The 19,829-nt window shown below is 29.4% G+C and overlaps 4 protein-coding genes across 18 annotated transcripts in view; 2 read left to right on the top strand and 2 right to left on the bottom strand.

Annotated features, from left to right (window-relative positions):
• The window catches only part of LOC122520741 (transcriptional activator protein Pur-beta-B), a 502,193-nt gene that overhangs the window by 381,960 nt on the left and 100,404 nt on the right, over positions 1 to 19,829 (bottom strand). The gene's annotated exons all lie outside the window — the stretch shown is intronic.
• On the top strand, positions 357 to 2,931 carry LOC122520735 (protein disulfide-isomerase A6 homolog). Of its 2 annotated transcripts, XR_006304611.1 has the most exons (7): positions 357 to 527; positions 833 to 1,026; positions 1,095 to 1,337; positions 1,423 to 1,632; positions 1,709 to 2,034; positions 2,112 to 2,486; positions 2,626 to 2,931. XR_006304611.1 is itself a non-coding variant. In XM_043640974.1 (6 exons), exons 1-6 carry the CDS (start codon positions 512 to 514, stop codon positions 2,428 to 2,430), a joined length of 1,308 nt encoding a protein of 435 aa, XP_043496909.1. In that variant the 5' UTR covers positions 357 to 511; the 3' UTR covers positions 2,431 to 2,702. The 2 variants fall into 2 exon arrangements, 1 of the variants encoding a protein (XP_043496909.1); XM_043640974.1 differs by having other exon boundaries at positions 2,112 to 2,702.
• Positions 4,641 to 10,606, bottom strand: LOC122520733 (ubiquitin thioesterase trabid). 2 transcript variants are annotated; one of them, XM_043640965.1, is made up of 8 exons: positions 9,357 to 10,606; positions 8,086 to 9,187; positions 7,710 to 8,015; positions 7,437 to 7,638; positions 7,079 to 7,356; positions 6,743 to 6,972; positions 6,249 to 6,669; positions 4,641 to 6,152 (listed from the first exon to the last, which is right to left on the bottom strand). In XM_043640965.1, the coding sequence occupies exons 2-8, from the start codon at positions 8,820 to 8,822 to the stop codon at positions 6,074 to 6,076; spliced, it is 2,253 nt and encodes a 750-aa protein (XP_043496900.1). In that variant the 5' UTR covers positions 8,823 to 9,187; positions 9,357 to 10,606; the 3' UTR covers positions 4,641 to 6,073. The 2 variants fall into 2 exon arrangements, with proteins under 2 accessions (XP_043496900.1, XP_043496901.1); XM_043640966.1 differs by having other exon boundaries at positions 7,710 to 7,991; positions 9,357 to 10,604.
• Positions 10,678 to 17,833, top strand: LOC122520734 (NADPH-dependent diflavin oxidoreductase 1). 6 transcript variants are annotated; one of them, XM_043640973.1, is made up of 12 exons: positions 10,678 to 11,147; positions 11,283 to 12,752; positions 12,830 to 12,909; positions 14,837 to 14,957; positions 15,030 to 15,111; positions 15,260 to 15,399; positions 15,508 to 15,653; positions 15,744 to 15,829; positions 15,924 to 16,070; positions 16,157 to 16,465; positions 16,548 to 16,750; positions 16,826 to 17,833. In XM_043640973.1, the coding sequence occupies exons 1-12, from the start codon at positions 11,062 to 11,064 to the stop codon at positions 16,938 to 16,940; spliced, it is 2,985 nt and encodes a 994-aa protein (XP_043496908.1). In that variant the 5' UTR covers positions 10,678 to 11,061; the 3' UTR covers positions 16,941 to 17,833. The 6 variants fall into 6 exon arrangements, with proteins under 6 accessions (XP_043496908.1, XP_043496904.1, XP_043496906.1 ...); XM_043640969.1 differs by lacking the exons at positions 10,678 to 11,147; positions 11,283 to 12,752; positions 12,830 to 12,909 and adding exons at positions 13,055 to 13,097; positions 13,251 to 13,326; positions 13,448 to 13,844; XM_043640971.1 differs by lacking the exons at positions 10,678 to 11,147; positions 11,283 to 12,752; positions 12,830 to 12,909 and adding exons at positions 13,055 to 13,097; positions 13,251 to 13,326.

The following is a 19,829-nucleotide window of genomic DNA, read 5'->3' as shown; positions in this document are numbered from 1 at the left end:
CGATTATGAATATTTATTTAATTAAAATATTTTATAACATCGCAGTCTATTTTTTATTTTTTCTGTACATTTACGACAACGACCAATAGAATTCGTTGAATTTATATGTCAAATATATTTGAATCTTATCAAAATGCATACACTAAATTGATATAAATGCGTGTATGTGTAAATTAATAAACAAAATAAACAAAAGAATGAAAATTATTATAATATGATTTAATTTAAACAAATTCAGTAGAATCTAATTAATTAACATGAATTTTTCTAGGAAAAGAGAGAATTGCAAAGAATTTAATTTCTTAATTTTTTATTTGTGATAATCACAGACCAATCAGAATCGTCCACGAAAAGCTGTAGGCTATCGGACCTAACCACTGATAGAAAGAACAATCTTACTTTATATGGATAAAGGACACGTTACGATACGAGTGTATATTTTATGATTGATATTGAAGAATTGTTTTCTTTTACAAAAGAATTTTGTCAATAAATTTTATTGCTAAGAAAGATGCAGATTCTTTTAGGTGAGTTTAATTAATTTTTAACAAATTGTAAATTTGTTTACAGAAAATTACCGTACCGGCTTATCAATCTATCATCGCATTTCATTTGGTTTATATTTTGGTTAAATTATTCTAAATTAACATTTTCATTTTTATTTTTATTTGATCATTTCATTTATATCATAACTAATTAGATAAACCGTGTATCTTATCGATTTATAACCAAATTAATTTTGACAGTTACCACAAATAAGTATCAAATTTGAAATGAATGTTCAATTTTATTAGATTTTTGTTTCCAATAATTCAAATTTTCATTGTTTCAGGTTTATTAGTTTTAGTTACTGGTGCACATTGTTTATATTCATCTAATTCAGATGTCATCGATCTGACACCAAGTAATTTTGATAGTTCAGTAATTGACAGCGAACATATCTGGATCGTAGAATTTTATGCGCCATGGTGCGGGCACTGTCAACAATTTGTATCTGAATATGATAAAGCAGCAACAGCATTAAAGGTAAAAATGATAATTAATTAATGTTCTTTATTTATCTACTGTTCTTATGTACATCATTTTTTTATTAGGGCATCATCAAACTTGGAGCAGTGAATGCAGATGAACATCAATCTCTTGGGTCTAGATTTAGCGTGCGTGGTTTTCCAACGATTAAAATTTTTGGTAAAGATAAAAATAAACCAGAAGATTTCAATGGTCCTCGTACAGCAGCTGGTCTCATCGATGCTGCTACAACTGCCATTACTCAGAAAGCATATGCTAAAATAGGTGGCAAAAAGAGTGGCGGTAGCAGTGGTGGTAGTGGTCATAAAGTAAGTTAATAATCTATCAGCATGATATATATGTAAATAAATAAAATTTTAAATACTAACTAAAACATCATTTTTAAATTTCTAGCAAGCTAAAGATTCTAAGGATGTGGTGGAACTGACCGATGAGAATTTCGACAAATTAGTATTGAATTCAGAAGATATGTGGTTAGTTGAATTCTATGCCCCGTGGTGTGGACACTGCAAAAATTTGGCACCTATCTGGGCTTCTGCGGCTACGGAACTTAAAGGCAAAGTAAAATTAGGAGCTCTTGATGCAACTGTACATACTGTTAAGGTAAATTATTTACTTACTACATGTAACATTAATATTTGCAATTTTCATTATGGTTTATAAATAAATCCAATTACAGGCTAGTCAATATAAAATAGTAGGATATCCGACTATCAAATACTTTCCATTGGGCAAAAAAGGTGCTGACTCCGTACAAGAATATGATGGTGGTCGTACAAGTACCGACATTGTTAACTGGGCTTTGGATAAACTGGCTGAGAATATTCCAGCACCCGAAGTTGTTCAAATAGTCGATGAAAAGAGTTTAAGAAGTGCATGCCAAGATAAACCTCTTTGTGTAGTTTCAGTATTACCACATATATTAGATTGTCAATCAGAATGTAGAAATCAGTACCTAAAAGTTTTACGCGATCTTGGAAAAAATTATAAAAAGAAAATGTGGGGGTATGTATTCTTATCAAATATTTGATTACTTTTTTGTTTATAAATATTTTGTTTATACATTTTAATTGATGTTGTAGATGGGTTTGGTCAGAGGCAGGAGCTCAACCAAACATTGAAGAAGCATTGGAAATTGGAGGATTTGGTTATCCCGCTTTGGCGGCAGTAAATATTAAAAAAATGAAGTATTCCTTATTGAAAGGAAGTTTCTCATACGATGGAATAAATGAATTTTTGAGAGATTTAAGTTACGGACGTGGTGGAACCGCTCCTTTGAAAGGAGCTCAATTACCTTCTATAATTGAAATTACACCATGGGACGGTAAAGATGCCGAGCCTCCACAAGAAGAAGATATCGATCTTACTGATTTTATTTTGGATGAGAAAGACGAATTGTAATCATCGAGATATCAATGAAATCTTTTTTTTGTACGGTGCTGTACTCGATTTGTCAGGTATGCTTTTTTCTGAACAACGATATATTACATTTCATCCATATGTAATGTAATAATCATCGGTAGATTGTGTTTTATAAAAAATAAAAAAGAAAAGAAAGAAATCATTATACAGCTTGTATAATACTTTGTTTTTCAGCTGCGATGCGTTTCAATATTGTCATCAATATATCATTGAAAATCGATCTCCAAGTGGCTGGTCTCATTTTAAATATACGTATATTAAGTTTCTCGAAATATCAATGCTTGAATTATGGAAAAATATAGTGTTGCTCGTTGCCGACTAGCTGGATAAAAAAATTAATTTGGAAGATATTTTATACAAAAGTATAGTCGAAAGTATGTTTGTGTTGCATAAATTATATTTTTCCACAGTACCAAGCATTCCTTCCAAGAAAGCCAATTTACATAAATTTATGTAAACTTCCTAAACAGAAAAAAACAAGAAAGAAAAAAAACGATGCATTTACATACAAAACATGTAATCCTTGTAACATAATCCCTATTGTTTTAATATTCTTTTATATCTAATTCTAATTAAAATTTTTTATGTCTGTATTTCTTTACTGCATATCTATTGTTAATAAGGAAACCGATAATTTACTATATACATATCACAAATAAAGTGTTTGTATATTTATAAAAAAAAAAAAGAAAAAAACAAGAAAATAAGAAGAAAAGAAATATGTCATGTATTATGTTCATGCCTGTGAAATTTTTCTGCAAAAGTGTAATGTCAATTATCATGCTGAAAAAAAAACAAAATATCTAATTTTCTCATACATGTACGTAAAAATCAATTCCAATGTAAATTATACATTCTGTATTCTTTCTTTTCACATGTAATATGTATTCATTTTAAATCATCTTATTAATCATAATTTTTTCGTCTCTCTCTCTCTCTCTCTCTTATTAGAATGAGTCTTTCATCATTGGCATAATTAACATTAGATATGTATTAATTTATGTAAAATTGATTCCATTTGAGGAAAAGAAATATAATAATCAATTGTAATAATTATCGTGATAGAATAAATTTTTCAACAAAAATAATGTGTATATATATATACACACACATATATATAATATATATATATGTTCTTTTTCTTTTATACAAATATTTAAGGACCTCTATAGACTTTGTAATAATTATGAACGATTAATTGATAAATTAATACAATATATTACTTAGTTTCTTTTTAATATGGAAGATATAAGAACTCGCAATTTTGTGTTTTTAGTAGCATGATTGATGATCTGGATTAATTTTGTTTTGTTTAAAGAGGTATTAAATAGGCCAGAATGTACCTATTCTCAAATTCATGCAACTAACTTTCTTTGTATGTATCCTTGTGTGTAACGATACATGCATATATTTACGTAATTTAAAAATTAAAGTAGATCATATATAATCTAAAATAAAAAAGAATAAATAAATAAAAAGACAATAGCAAAAACAAATCCGCACGAAATCGAGAATAGAACCTCTGCTTTTATTGATTTAACTTAATATTTCTTATTACGACTCGTATAATCTTTGTAGTAATAGTAGTAGTAATAGAATTAATAATAGTTAATGATGTTAATAATAATAACAATAGTATTAGAATAGTAGCAGTAATAATAATAATAATAATGATGATGATAACGGTGACGATGATAGTAAATGATGACAATATTATGATAATGATGATGATGATGATGATGATAGCGATGCAATAATAATAATAATAATAATAATAATAATAATAATAATAATAATAAATCATTATTTAGAATTATTGTACATCGATATATTATTTAATATAATCTATATAATATATACTCTATATTAATATAGAATTCTATTTGCATAGATTAAATTTTTAAAACTTTATATTTATCACTTGCCTTTTAAATCCTGGCAACGAGAGCAAAAAACACTTATCGGAAATGAAATACGACCGCACAGCATCATTATTAATATTTTAATCACACCACGTGGAGGCTGCCATTGTGGAGTGGCAGAAATTTAATGAGAGAAAATCTAACGCTTCTTCGTTTTCCAATAAAGAAAGTTAATATCATTGCGATTAAAAGAAAGAAAGAAGAAAAAAAAAGAATTTAAAAAAAAAAAAAAGGAAATAAAGAAAATATAGAATAATAACAAAACTCTTTCAATTTTTACTTTTACGAAATAGGATGCACATTACTTGTTAATATTGAAATATTGATACGTGTTGTGTGTATGCTTTTGAAACGTATCATATCTTCTCCATAACACAACAGGGTAGATAGATCGCACATATCATAATGCGATTAGAAAAATGAAAGTGCTAAAAGGACTAGACACTACATTAGGATTAGTAAAAACGAAGACTAAATTTAAGCGAATAGTTTAACATTTATAAAGAAATGACTTTTCCTTTTACGATTTTTTGTACTTTTTGATTAGGGTTAATCGTTTTGGCCAAGCCAAATATATATATCGTAAATCTTTGCTCGTTATCTGCAAATACATCATATTATATATTATTGGTGTGTATGTGTGAGTGTGTTTTTACCAGATATAATAATCCTTAAGTCTTAAGTAAAACTACTTCTGTTTCTTTTCTTTTTTTAGTTCTTATCGCTTTTAAAAAAAGCTCTTTACTCTCAGTAACGTTAAACTGTCTTAATGATTGCGATACTACAAAGTATAATTAATTCATTCACTCTCTCACAGGTTTTATCATACGGGAGAAAAAAAAAGTACGATTTTCGAGTGATATCACATTGCGTTATCAACACACCATAACCAGGAGCAACCATAGAAACAAACACGACATGTTCTACCCCGTCTCTCTCACTGAAGAAACATGTCGTTGTATCTGGCTTCATCGTTAATTAACGCAGTTCGTAGTTAACTTGATTCGAAGACAGCTATACACGTGAATTTTCCTTTTTTTAATACTAATTTTAATTAATGATCACATGGTCTGTATTAGAACCATCAAACGTTTCTTTTTTTTTTTATACACACTCTGATGAAGAGAGAGATGGTTTTGAAAATTTGTAAACATATATGAGATTTTATGGCTATGACTTGTAGATATTATCATTATTATTATCGATAGGACACTACTTCAAAGAAACGAGATATCCTTTATCCACAGTTTCGTTTTCATATATTAATATTCTTGAAAAATTGATGAGACTTTTGTATTACTATTCTATACGAAATTGTGCAAACGATAATATTATCACTGTAAAACCTTAGTTTTGTAATTGACAATATATACTATTATATCACACTTACGCATATTTTTTAAGGTATGAAATGTCTCGATTTATTACAAGAACATTTCGAAATAACTATTTTTATAACAAAGATTAATTAAATAGAGAATCGGAGAAAATTTTTGTATAATAGAAAGATATTGCGAAACGATCATTATCCGTACAACATTGTGCATGCTATCATAATATTGAGTCAAATTTTTATCTTTAAATATATTTTCACCGACTTCGGATCGTAGAGATCTTGCGTTCATAATTCTAAATTTAGCATTGACAGCGAAATTATAGAAAAAGGACATTCTCGTTACTGATCAAGTGCCTGGACATTATTATTCATCTTCCGTATCACCATCGCTACTGTAATCTTGTAAAGCAACTGGTCTTGAAAATGGTGCATTATTTGTTTGACTGAAAGACAAAATAACAAGCACTATCATTATATAAATTTATTTAAACTTGTAAACACAATACTTACGATACTACTATTCTTAATATTATACTCACACTAGCCTGCGATAATGATTGAGCCATTCTTCTAACATTTGTGCAACAAGTAGTGGCCTCTTGTGCAATTTTTGCTGTGCAACGAGAATACCACCTTCTGTCCTACAAACGTCAAGCCAGTCTTTTAAAATAGATTCTTCTCGTCCAATTTCGTCTGGACTCAAAAAGTGAATTGGTAATAATTTATGTTCTCTGTCCATTAATGGCATAAAAGTAGTTTGCATTTGTATTTGCAGTTGTTGTAATGGACCATTCCCTCCACCATGAGAAGAAATCGGTGGTATTCTAGATGACGCATATGGTTCTATAGGAACCAAAGCTGTAAAATGACCACGTGTATAGCCCAATGCTATGGGAGAACGAATACAAAATGAAGGTTCCCATAAAAGTGGAAGATAAACCCCTTCGAACCTTGCATAACCTAGACGATTAAATAAAATAATGCATTAGAATATTTAAGAAGACATAAACTATTTTTTAAAGTAGTTTCTTACCTATGTCTTCACCACGAAAACTTTTAACATATTTAACACCATAAACAATAATAGGTCTTCTTAATATATGTGCAAGTGCAAATACATGTAATTGTTCTAGAGCGCTGCCAGGTTGAGCAGCTGTTGCTAATAAACTCTCCCAATCTTCTTGCCATTGTGTTTCCTCTAATGTAAAATCTAACATTCTTGAAGCCTGCGATGCCTCATACTCTCTCCATCGAGGATAAAAACTGAAGTAATAATCATATTACATACAAGATAGAAATAAATTAATTACACATTTTCTTAATATGATAAAAAAAAATTCTTTTTAAATTTATCTTAATAATTACTTACAATTGTCCTGCTTGTTGTAAAGAATCGGCAAGAGCTCTTCTTAAAGCATTATCTCTATCAAAAACACCCCAGGTAGCTTGCATAGCAGAATCTAATAAACAATCCCCAGCAGATCTATTCCAAAGTGCATGCAAACGACTGCCTAATCGCTCTGTTATTTCTAAGGACCAATTTAATGCAGGTGGTTCGCCACCACCTCCTTCCAACTGTTGTTGAGCTTCTTTATCCAACAATTCTTCTAACATTTGTTCTTGCACTATACTCGGTAAATCTTCCACCTATGTAAAAATAATTAATATTTTTATAGATAATTTTAATATACCACCATTGTTTAGAAAGTGAATTTTTTTATAATAACCTCTGCAGGCAGTGCAAATGTAGCCATATCAGTAACAAAATAACAAGAGAAAGAACCCTTGCGTAAACGAATATTATTCATTACATGCCTACGTATTTGAGCAGCCAAATCAGGTGCTACGTAACTAGGTACTCTTTTTACACCGGAACCGGAACCCTCTATTTGCGATAATAATGTAGCTAAAATATCTTCTCGTTGAAATCTATAAATAAGGAATAAATATCAATTTTTTGAAAATGTTATGTTTGTAAAATGCAGGAGCAAAAAACAAACCTGATTGCCAAATGTACTAAAGTATGTCCAACGTCGAAAGCACTGCTTCTGTTTAAGAGTAGTACTTCAGAATGTGTTAATTGACGAGCTGGATCACCACCACTTGCTAAATATGCTTCAACGGGTGCATTGTCGCCTTCAACGATACCAAGACATGCATTTAACCAGCACCAATCTGTATGGCGTCTTAACTGTTTCAATCTACGCTCATAATCACAATTGTTAGGAGATTGTGGTGTTGATAAACTGTCGTTTCTACTATCGGTAAATCTATGTGAGCTTCTATAAAAAACAACACATTTAATACTATGTTATTAGTCAAATACATTAAAATCGTATTGGAATTAACTAATAAAGTTAAAGCTAAAGTAACCACCTTCTTGCGATAGCAGAATTCTCCTCTCGTTGCGTTTGATGAATATAAGGTGCGTGAGGTGGAGAAGGTAAGCTGCGTTGATTATGGTCTCTCTCAGGACTTGGTAAAATTAAACCTACATTAGTTGCAGATCTCTCTCTTTTATCTTTTTCTTTCGGATGAAAACACATAACGCATTTAGTAGCTTTTGGCCAATTTTCATAAGTGCATACAAGACAGGACCATTTTTCGGGATGAGCATTAGTCTGTACATTATAGTACCTTTCAGGATGCAAATTTATTGCCGGTGGATTAACTTGAGAATTAGAGCATAAGTTAGGCGGAGGATCAGCTAATCTAAGTGGCGCTAGATGCTCATGTAAATTGGAAGCTATAGAGTTTATTGACTGATTGTGTCCAGCAGGTTTCTTATTACTGCATTGAACACAGCGTGAGGCATTTTGAAAATTGAGATAGGTACATATGCCACACGACCACATTCCTCCAGCTGGTACATTGTGACTATAATTCTGAGAGGTTTGATTATACGAATCTGTTGGACTTATATGAGATACAGGGCCAGAAGCAACGTTTGATCCAGACCTTTGTGGGCTTGTATTACGTAAGCGATAAATATCTTCACCCAATAAAGGCTTGGCACCTCTACACATTGTGCATTTCAATGACGAAGGCCAATTCTCATAAGTACAATATTCACAAGTCCATTTTGACTCTGCCTCTTCAAGTCTGTTATTCATCTTCAATGAATAATTCTTGATAGTGAGAACTCTGTTGTACCTCTACCATACACACAAAATATTTTATTAATATTTAATTTAAATATTTCTTTCTTTTTTTTTTTCCTTTCTTTTCTCTTCACACAATTTCACAACAATATTGTTCGTAATAATAAACAGAATATAAAATTATGATATTTAGTAACATAGCAATAAACTACACTTCACAGCATATATATATAGCATTGAATTCAACTTGCTTTGGCAGATATGGTTTTTTTGTCTTGTACTTTTTACATAATAAACTTTTGGTCATGGGGCAAGCATTTTGATTGGAAATTATTATGGAACTTTAATTCTTCCCAAAATACTGAAGATATTAATATCTGAAAAAGAAACAAATAGAACAATAACAATCTTTATCAAATAATATGACAATACTTTAAAGTTTAGAAAAAAAGAAAAAGAAAAAAAACAGAAAAAGAGAAGAGGAATGCAAAATTTAGAAGAGGATAAATACAATCATTGAGAATATAATGACAAGAATAAATTTACCTGGTGAGATAGTACGTCGATTTTAAACAGATAGCTGTCAGGCATACATAAGTTCCATTGAAACGATGACAATGATTCCAATCAGCTGGTTCTCGTAAAAAAGTATAGATGATGAAGATGATGAAGATGAAGAAGAAGATGAAGAAAAAGAGGAGGAGAGAATAAGTTTCTCTGTCGGTCTCTCATACACTATTTCGAGCACTCCACAGTAGGCGCATTTAACAAAGGATGATGATAATAATAATAGAGGTTAAGACAGAAAATTCGCGCGTCAATAAACGCAAGGGCGAAAGTAGGAAACTTTTTTTCTTGGCGTTCGAATCGGTGACGTTTTCCTTTCCGCCGAAGAAGACACGATGGCCCAAAACCCATCGAGCGAGTAAGCAATGGGATTAATGGATGGATTTTAATCGAGACCAAAAGTTAACGAGAGAAGAACAACAAACGTTTGGAGCTTTTGCACTCGCTCATTCACTCATTCACTCACTCACTCACTCACTCACTCACTCACTCACTAACTAACTTATTCACTAACTTGCTCACTCACACACTTAGATTTTCAAATGAAATAAGAAAAAACGCACTTTAAACGCAAGCCCTGTGGCCACGAATGTGTCTTTTTTACTTTACGAATTGGATAAATTCATCGTGTCCAGTTTTCCATCCGACACGAGAAATCTGTCGACTTGATCGAGAAAGTAGGTTTTGACAGTCATCCGCAGCAAACAGACGTCAGTGCTGCCAACATCGTTTCGCTCGGATTTGCCAGCATAATATGTGTGCATGCATACGAGATACGACGTTCCGCTCTGTTACGTCACGGATACGATACTGTAAATACTCTAAAACCGACAATGATCTTTCTAACCTCATCTTTGGCATTTACACCTTTGTCTCTCCAAATCTATTATCATTTATCTATACATCTAAATATTTAAATACGCCGAATCCTTATCTACTATTATTCTTTCAACCTTAATCATTTTTTATCATTTTTTTTCTCGTACCGATTCTTCTTCTTCTTGACCTTTGCAACCTTCATACACAGCCCACTATATGTAAATACATACGCCTTTAAACTAATATTTCAATATTTTACTTCGCTCCATTAGTAAACATCAACTTTTTAAAATATGAGAAAAATAAGATCAAGAAAAATGTTAGAAATAAAAAGGGGATATAAAAAACCAAGAAAGTAAGAAAGACGCGCGAAATTTTCCAACTCCTTCTCTTCCGCCACTTACTTACGCCCCCCTCTCTAACCCCCTCCCCAACGTTATAATTCACATCGCAAACATGATTCTCGTTCATGCGACGAACACGCGTAGAATATTTTTTTATTTATAAATACTTCAGGCCACGTGCCAAAAAGCAGGATTGTCAGCCTAAATATTGGTTAACCTTGACATTTAATTGAATCAAACTTTGTCATCATATAAATTCGTGTTGATTGTATCGAAATAAAAATGTTATCTTTAGAGAGAAAGATCTCGAAATGATTATCGAGAGATATCAAATTCACCTGAGCCCACCTTCAGTTGAATGAATAGTGACGTCACAAATTATCAGCTGTCCAAGAAATGCATGCTTGGGGCTTGTGTTGGGTCGAAGTGTTGTTATTCTGTCCACTAACTAATCTTTTGGTTGTTACAAAATCAAAAAGACTATTTTTTTCTTAGTTGGCATAACAACAAGAATTGACATAATGAATTTTAGTATAACTATATTATATGCCAGCGAAACCGGAACAGCTCAAGATGTGGCCGAACAAATCTGGAAAAGTGCCAAAAGGTTTTGTTGTCTTTCTTTCGATAATTTATTTTTTTAAAGAATTAAAGAATAATATGACTGAAATTGTTTAATAACGAAATAATGATGTCGATGTTTTATTTAAGGTATTGTTTAGAGGTTTTATTTTAATTTTAGGAAAGGATTGAACAGCATGGTATCTGCATTAGATGATTATGATTTAACTAATTTTGGTTCGGAAGATTTAATGGTCTTTGTTGTTGCGACAACTGGACAAGGAGATCCCCCTGATAATATGAAACAGTTCTGGAGATTTTTATTACGTAAAAGTCTTCCTCCTTCTATGCTTAGTAACATTAGATATGGCGTCATCGGTCTTGGGGATAGTTCGTATAAGAAATTTAATTTCGCTGCTAAAAAGCTTAATAAAAGACTGGCACAACTTGGTGGAATAGAACTGTTGCCGATAGGTCTAGCGGATGATCAACATGATTTAGGTATAGATGCCGTTCTTACTCCCTGGGTAAAGAAATTTTGGGAGAAGATTACATCTATTTATAATATTCCTGAGATTCATGATAACGTTGAAGGAATAATTGAAAGATACAAGGTTACTGTACTTGATGATCATAAAGAAAAATCATTAATAGAAACAGCTCATTATTTGGAGACCGATATTTATACACGAGAAATGGATCTAAAAAATGAAATGAAAATAGGTACTGTTATCGAAAATATAAGAACTACTGCTGAAGATCACTTTCAAGATGTTAGATTAATTAAAATTCTAAAAGAAGATATTATATACGAACCAGGAGATATTATTTATGTAAGACCAAAAAATTCTCTGAAACAGATCGAAAAATTCTTTAAGATATTGAATGACAATAACGTCCTACTTTATCCTGATATGATTATTCAAGTGTCTGAAAAAGAAATAAAAGTACCTTATGTTTTAAGAAAAACTTTAACCCTTGGAGAAATCGTATCACAGTATTGGGATTTATCTTACAAACCACGGAGATCTACCTTTGAAGTATTACATCAAATTAGCGAAAATGATTTAGAAAAAGAAAAACTTCACGAATTTACCGTACCCAGTGGTCAAGAAGAATTATACAATTATGTTAATAGACCACGGAGAAATATTATTGAAGTTTTAGCAGACTTTCCGCATACTACGAGTAAATTAAATATCCAAATATTATTTGAAATCATGTCACCGATAAAACCACGTGCTTTTAGTATTGCATCAAGTATGAAAAGTACAAAAAATGAAATACATATATTAGTTGCCGTTGTTAATTATAAAACAAAAATACTAGAGCGTAGATTAGGGCTATGTTCAAATTGGCTAGCAAATTTGAAAGTTAATAGTAAAATCATCTTTTGGATACGTAAGGGAACTTTTATTTTTCCGTCAAACGTGCCAAAAATTCTTATTGGACCTGGTACAGGCATTGCACCATTTAGATCGTTACTTTTAGAGGAAGCTGCCACGAAACAAGATCTCAGCTCATGTTTATTATTTTTTGGATGTAGATACAAAGAAAAAGATTATCATTGCAAAGAAGATTTCATTAATTTAGCCAAGACGACTGATTTAAAATTGTTTACTGCCTTTTCTCGAGATCAAGAGGATAAAATGTAAGAACCTATATAAAAATATTGCACATATAAAAATAACTTCTAACTTATTTTATTACTTTCTATTCATATTTCAGATACGTGCAACATATTATACGTGAAAATAAATCATTGTGCTGGGAATTTCTTCAAAATGGCGCCAATATTTACTTGGCGGGCAGTTCGAAAAATATGCCGGATAACGTTCGTGATGAATTTATCGATTTAATAAAAGAAAATAAGAATTTGACTTACGAGGAGGCTGTAAATTTTATAGAAAATTTAGAAAAAAATAATCGTTATCAAAGTGAAACTTGGTCTTAATTGATAAATAAAAAAAATGAATATGCATGAACAATTAGAAAGGTATAAATAATAATCTAATCCAATATATATATATGAAAAACGTATATTACACGACAATTACACATGTACACACATGTATTATACATAGATATATATATTTATATTTTAATTTATAAATTTATATGTAATTATGGTGATGCCGCTGTCGAGAAGGCTTCTTAAAAATACGGTCCTGGACATTGGTGCACTTGATCAGCACGCCATCTTGCGGAAATTAATACGATGCCTGGTAAGGCGTAGAACGAATTTAGAATTCTATACTGGAATTTAACCTATAAAAAAATTAGATAGGAAAATGGTTAAATTCCGCGTGTTAGTGTCATTTCATACTTTCCTTTCTAATCTTTTAGATTAGTGTATTTGTACAATTAGAATATCCCTCAAATTTGGATCCAAGTTAAATATCGAAGTTCATCGCACGCTAAGGAATCCAATGAATTTATTCGTTGATTCGCACATGGCGTTGAAAATAAGAGGACAGTACAAATTTCTATAAAAAACATTTCTTTTATCTAATCAAAGTCTTGTTTGTTCTAAAACGTTACGACATATGTATAATTTATCTATCGATTATTATTTGAGATGCATTGATTATAAAATCGCGTATATACTTTTTTAAATCAATTTAAGTTTGAAATAGTAGCAAAAAAATGGCGGGTAGTTATACGAAGAAAGAAATTGGCGCGGGTCCTGAGGAACAAACTCTCTTAAAAGATTCCAATGGAGCACGTATTGTGCCTGCTAAAGGTATTTTTTTTCTGTATCTATTCTTTAATTATATGACCTATTTTTATATCGTATAATCTTATAAGTTTCGTCGTTTTATCTTTCTAACTTAAAAGGTTACTTTAAAGTAACTTAATGGTAACTTTTAAGGGATGACTTAAAAGGACTTGTTTTCTCTTCCAAGAATCAGCCTTTTTTTTTGTACTTACCTTAAAAAGGACACGGTTGCTCAAACTGGTTTGGCTTAAATCTTCAATTTGGTTTCAACAGTCAACTTACAAGTCTCTTTTTCTGGTGGATACTTTATTTAAAATACTTTTGGGAAACACTTTGTGTGTGTTATTTTATAAAGATAATATTGAAATGGAATAAATAAGTTTTGGTCAAAGTCTATTGCGATAAAGCATAATAATTCTATGGCACGAACAAACAATTATCTTTAGTCCAAGTTAACAAAGTCTAATTGGGTTAGTAATTAGAATTGTTTACTTGTTTATGTGGCATTATTATTAAAAACATTATAATTATATTAAATTTTTTAAAGATTTAATGGTGCAAATAGAAAATACAATAAAAATTATAATTAATTTTTTTATATAATACAATTTTAAGCACTTATGATTAAATTTGCCTTAGGTAGATAAAATATTTATCATTATTTTATTAACCTTCTATAGCTCAATTTTTGTTTGTGACTTAAAATAAATTTGTGTTCAGTGTCGAATCAACAAACATCATCCTCAAAATATAATTTAAGTTAATTGAGAATTTTCAAAGATTATAAATTTATTCTTAAATTTCAAACTAAAGTCTTATCAATTACCAAAGAGAAATTATGAAACAAAATGTACAGTACATTTGAAAACAAATTGTACAATACATTTGAGAACAAAGGTAAATTAAAAGTAAACAATTTTCAATCTATTGGTACGTGACTTCTAAGTTATATAGGATTATGAAAGGTTAAAAAAACAAAAAGAAGTTTATAAAAATAATTAATTTATGTATTATAGGTAGCGAACCTGTACGTCTTTCACCAGGTTGGGAAGGAACTGGAAGACCGGACGACGAATTAAATTTTAAAGGTGTAACCATGGATCAAGCCGATCTAGAAATAAATCCTCCAAGTGACAGGTACATTTAGTGTAAGTTAAATTATGAAATATATAAAAAGATAATCAAAATATTTTACTTGAATTTTTTTAGATTACATTTAGTATTTTCGATACTAGTACTTCATGGAATTGGTATTTTAATACCATGGAATATGTTTATAACAGCAAAAGATGTAAGGATTATTTGTTTAAAATATTTATTTATTTACTCGTTTTTTAATATTCTTTTTAATATTATCATAATATTATCATCATCATCATCATCATTGTAAAGATTATTTAACAATTTATTTATATAAGTAAAATTTGTTATTTTTACAGTATTTTGTCAATTACAAGTTATCCAAAGAATATACAGATATTGAGAGTAATTATTCGACACATTTTCTCTCATATCTGGGGTTTGCCTCGCAAATCCCAAACTTGTTATTTAATTGGTTAAATATATTTATGAAGCTCAGGTATGCATATTCCTTATGATACATCAATTTTAATTTTGTGTATAAATGAAATGTGTATTATGGACCAAATATTAATTTGTATTAATTACTTTTATCTTATCCTTTTAGTGGAAATTTAACAACACGTATAGCATGGAGTATCTTTACGCTAGTTCTAATATTTGTATTTACCGTTATATTGGCAATGACAGATAGTTCTAAATGGCCTGGGGTTTTCTTCTGGATCACAATGGTTTCCGTTGTAGTATTAAACAGTAAGAGATCTTATTTATAAAATATATAATTATATACGTATATTAACAATTATTCAAAAATGTAGACATTTATATAATACATTTCTACAGCTGCTAATGGCATTTATCAAAATTCGGTATTCGGAATGGCTGCGAAACTTCCCAGCAAATACACAGGGGCTGTTATTTTGGGTTCGGTAATTATAAATATTATAATAACTATTTTATTTTTAAATGAATACTTATAACAAGTAAACAACGTTATCTTTATTGCAATTATTAATTTTACAGAATATATGTGGAACGTTCACAGCTTTCATCAATCTTATTTCTCAAATTATGGCACCAAATGCGCGAACCGCAGCTATTTATTATTTTATAACAGCTTTATTTATTCTTCTAGCCTGTTTCGACACATATTTTGCTCTTCCCTTGAATGTAAGACATTTTCAATTTTGAACAATCTATTTTTCTTATGAAAAGAAAGAAAAACATATTATATTAACTTTGTCATTATTTTGAAGAGATTTTATAGATACCATGAATTACTTAACCAGAAAGAGTTGAATAAAAGGCAATTGGAAAGTAATACAAGAGGGAAACCGGAAACAGTACCTTATTGGAAAATAGTATCACAGTGCGCACCGCAACTTTTGAACATATTTCTTGTATTTTTTGTTACTCTTTCTTTATTTCCTGCCGTTCAATCTGATATAAAAGTATCAAACACAGAGTTTATAATTCCGCCTGATTTTTATGTTAGCGTTATGTGTTTTCTGACTTTCAACATTACCGCTATGATTGGTAGCTCCATTGCATCTATCGTTCAATGGGTATATAAATATTTTATTGCTTATTACTCTTTCCTTATATATTGATGTTGAAATGTAATTCTTCTTTTTTTCTTTTATTTAGCCCAGCGAAAAATATCTGATAATACCAATTATTTTACGGATATTCTTCATACCGTTGTTTCTTTTTTGTAACTATCAACCAGCGGAAATTACAAGATATCTGCCAGTGTTTATCACGAATGATTGGGTATATTTGGTTATCGGCATTACGATGGGTATTTCTCATGGTTACTTTTCATCTATTGCAATGATGTATTGCCCCAGGTAAGAGTACATTCCTTGAAAATGAATTTTTCTAATCGATACGATTGCAATAATTCATATATTTGTCATTTTTAGAATGGTAGATCAACAATACTCCTCAGTAGCTGGTATGTTTGGTGCAGCTTTACTGATCACTGGTATTTTTACTGGAGTCTTGTTTTCTTTTGTTATGCCAATGATCATATCTTAGAGAGCATTGGATATTTTATGGATAACATTTTTGACATTCATCAACAAAAACATCGTTTGGAATTATTTTCTAAGATTTCGGTTAATGCCAAAGATCGTTATTATTTTAATTCAACATTTTGTGTTACTAATTAGAAATTAATGAAAAGATCAAAGGTACATGGTTATTATCGCAAACAATATATTTCGATATAATAACTTGTTCAAAATATCATAATAAATTGGACCAATCAGCCTTAATGAAGAAACAACTATATGTGTCGCATTAGGTTCTACAGAAATGCCTGAATTAAATATTACAAAGCCGCTGGAGAGTAAGCACACAATATTTCAATTTCTTTAAATTCTACGATTATAAGTATTCCGACTGTGAAACGAAATTTAAAACGTATCGTTTCTCATTTTATAAAAATTTTTTTCCTTTTTTAAGAGAACAAAAAAAGAGAGAAAAAAAAAGAAAAAAACTTTTTTAAATAGAACGATCTGAAGCAAAATAACATTGTTAATAGAAACAAATTTTGAACAAGCATTTAAACTGCTGTTATTTGTATTTTAAAATTACACATCACACATGTTTAATAAATACGTCGAGTATCCACCATAAATCGGATTTGTTTCCTGCGAAGCCCAGAATTGAAGCTCGACTGCAATTTGACAGACTAACCAATAGTATATATACGCTTATAATTAATCTATTTGCTTTAATACTATAATTGAGATTATTTTACGTAACAATTTCTTTTTATCTAACTTTTGATTTAAATAGGGGCTCCCATGGAAACAACATGGATTTGGGTGCCTTAGCGCTCGACTATTACAATACCCTTTTATGTATTTGCATGCTAGGAAATGAAATAGAAGAAATTTAATTATTAATAAATTTATAGTTTGTGATATGAATGTTAATAATATTATACACTCGTAAGGTTGTAGTGTTGTATATATTTTTACTTTTTGTTTCTTGTTGAATAGTCATTTTTAATTGTTCTACGTATGTTCTTTTTTCTTCTTTTTTTTTATCTTTGTTACGCATAAATGACACTTATTTTACACGAAAATATACTCGATAACTACAGCATCATAAACAATGTGTTCTTAGATAATCTTTATGAAGGAAAACTGATAAGTTATCACTTTTTTTTTTTAAAAGCCATTATAAGTGACCAAACATAGTACATAAGAAAATAGTAAAATTAATACGAATAAGTCTACGCGACTGTATTATTCTATACGAGTAAATGATTCATGATGAAACAGACAATAATGTTACATAATACGCATGAAAAATTAATGATGGAAAAACTGAAAATTATTATAAACAGATAGCTACCTTTTGTTTTTTTTTTACAAACAATTTAGATATCTCACGCTTGCATGATTTTTTTACAAGTCTTAAAATCGATCAAGAAATTTACATTATTTTCGTAAAATGGCAATCGAAAAATTTCTTATATGACGATAATATATAATAACATTTCGAAAGAATAAAAGTACCAAAGAAAATGTAATAATTCATGATTTTACATGATACTTTATAGATCTTTTCTATATAAAAAGTAGAAATAGTACGTTGAAAAAGAAATCGAAACAGAGAAATTTACAATATATAGTGAAAATGCACACACATACACATATATATATATTGCTTTGATTACTTTTTTATACTTATACAATAACTTTTAAATACAAATAATATTTACATTGATTATTACAATTATTGGATAAATAGATCAATTTTATTAGATCTCGTTACTTTCTCATTTGTTCGATTTGTTTAGTGTCTAATATATATTTTAAACGAATGAAACAAATATACAATTAAAATATTTGATCAAAAATGTTATTATTTATAATTTTTAACTTTAAATTAAATTCATTATTATACAAATATTCTAATTTCTCCTTTATTTATCGATTAGATATCGCACAGATATTTGTAATTTGTACATTTAATTTGTTCGTCAGCGAGCTACATTTTATTGTAATAAATAAATTACAAATCTTATGATTATCATTATTATTATTATTAATATTATTATAAGAAAAGATTTTTACATATATGCTTGTTATACACGTTACTAATTAAAAAATAGAATTTTCCAACCTTGCACGCCTTATAAAAAAAAAAAAAATTAAAAAAAAGCAAAACCTATGAAATACTATTTACGACCAGAATTATAAATGTAGTAACGATTTTTATTCCGTGCATATATGATGAGCGACGAGTGTAATGTGTGCATCTATGAGACGCGTGTACGTGTATTTGTTATATATATATATATATATACTGTTTTTACACTTTAATAGCATTATTTATCTATTACATGCATTCAAAATATAATAAGGCATTATACTTGCCTTTGTTATCATTCTATTGTTATAATATAATCTAATAATAAAAAAAATTCTTATTGTAAAATACAGAATTTGAATTCCTAAAAAGGGACAATCCTTCATGTATGTATATCAATAGAGACAATAAGTTATAAAACAAGAAAAAAAAAAGAAATACAATCATTTGAATAATTAAAAAAAAAAAACAAAAAGGAACTGGAAACTGATCTAATGTAAAAAAAAGCATATTTTTATAAAAAAATATTAAAATGTATAAAAACATATTTCGTTTTTTTTTTAAAATACATATCAATCACACGCATTAAAAATTTAGATTAAGTATCTCCATCAAATATCTTTCACATAAAATTGTATAATCCGAATATATTATTAATAATGCAATCATTGCAATGTATGTATACACGTAATATATCCTAATAAATAGTTATTAAATTCAGCTACAAATTTTCTAGTACCAAGGTAGAACTGTGAACAAACTTTGACGATCTTGTTATCTCTTATAAAAATTTATATAATTTATGAATGATGATGATGA

The sequence above is a fragment of the Polistes fuscatus genome, unplaced genomic scaffold (assembly GCF_010416935.1).
Source record: "Polistes fuscatus isolate 324 unplaced genomic scaffold, CU_Pfus_HIC Scaffold4, whole genome shotgun sequence".
Lineage (NCBI taxonomy): Eukaryota > Metazoa > Arthropoda > Insecta > Hymenoptera > Vespidae > Polistes > Polistes fuscatus.
Note: the sequence above shows the minus strand (reverse complement) of the source record. Positions and strands in the feature narration are given on the sequence as shown.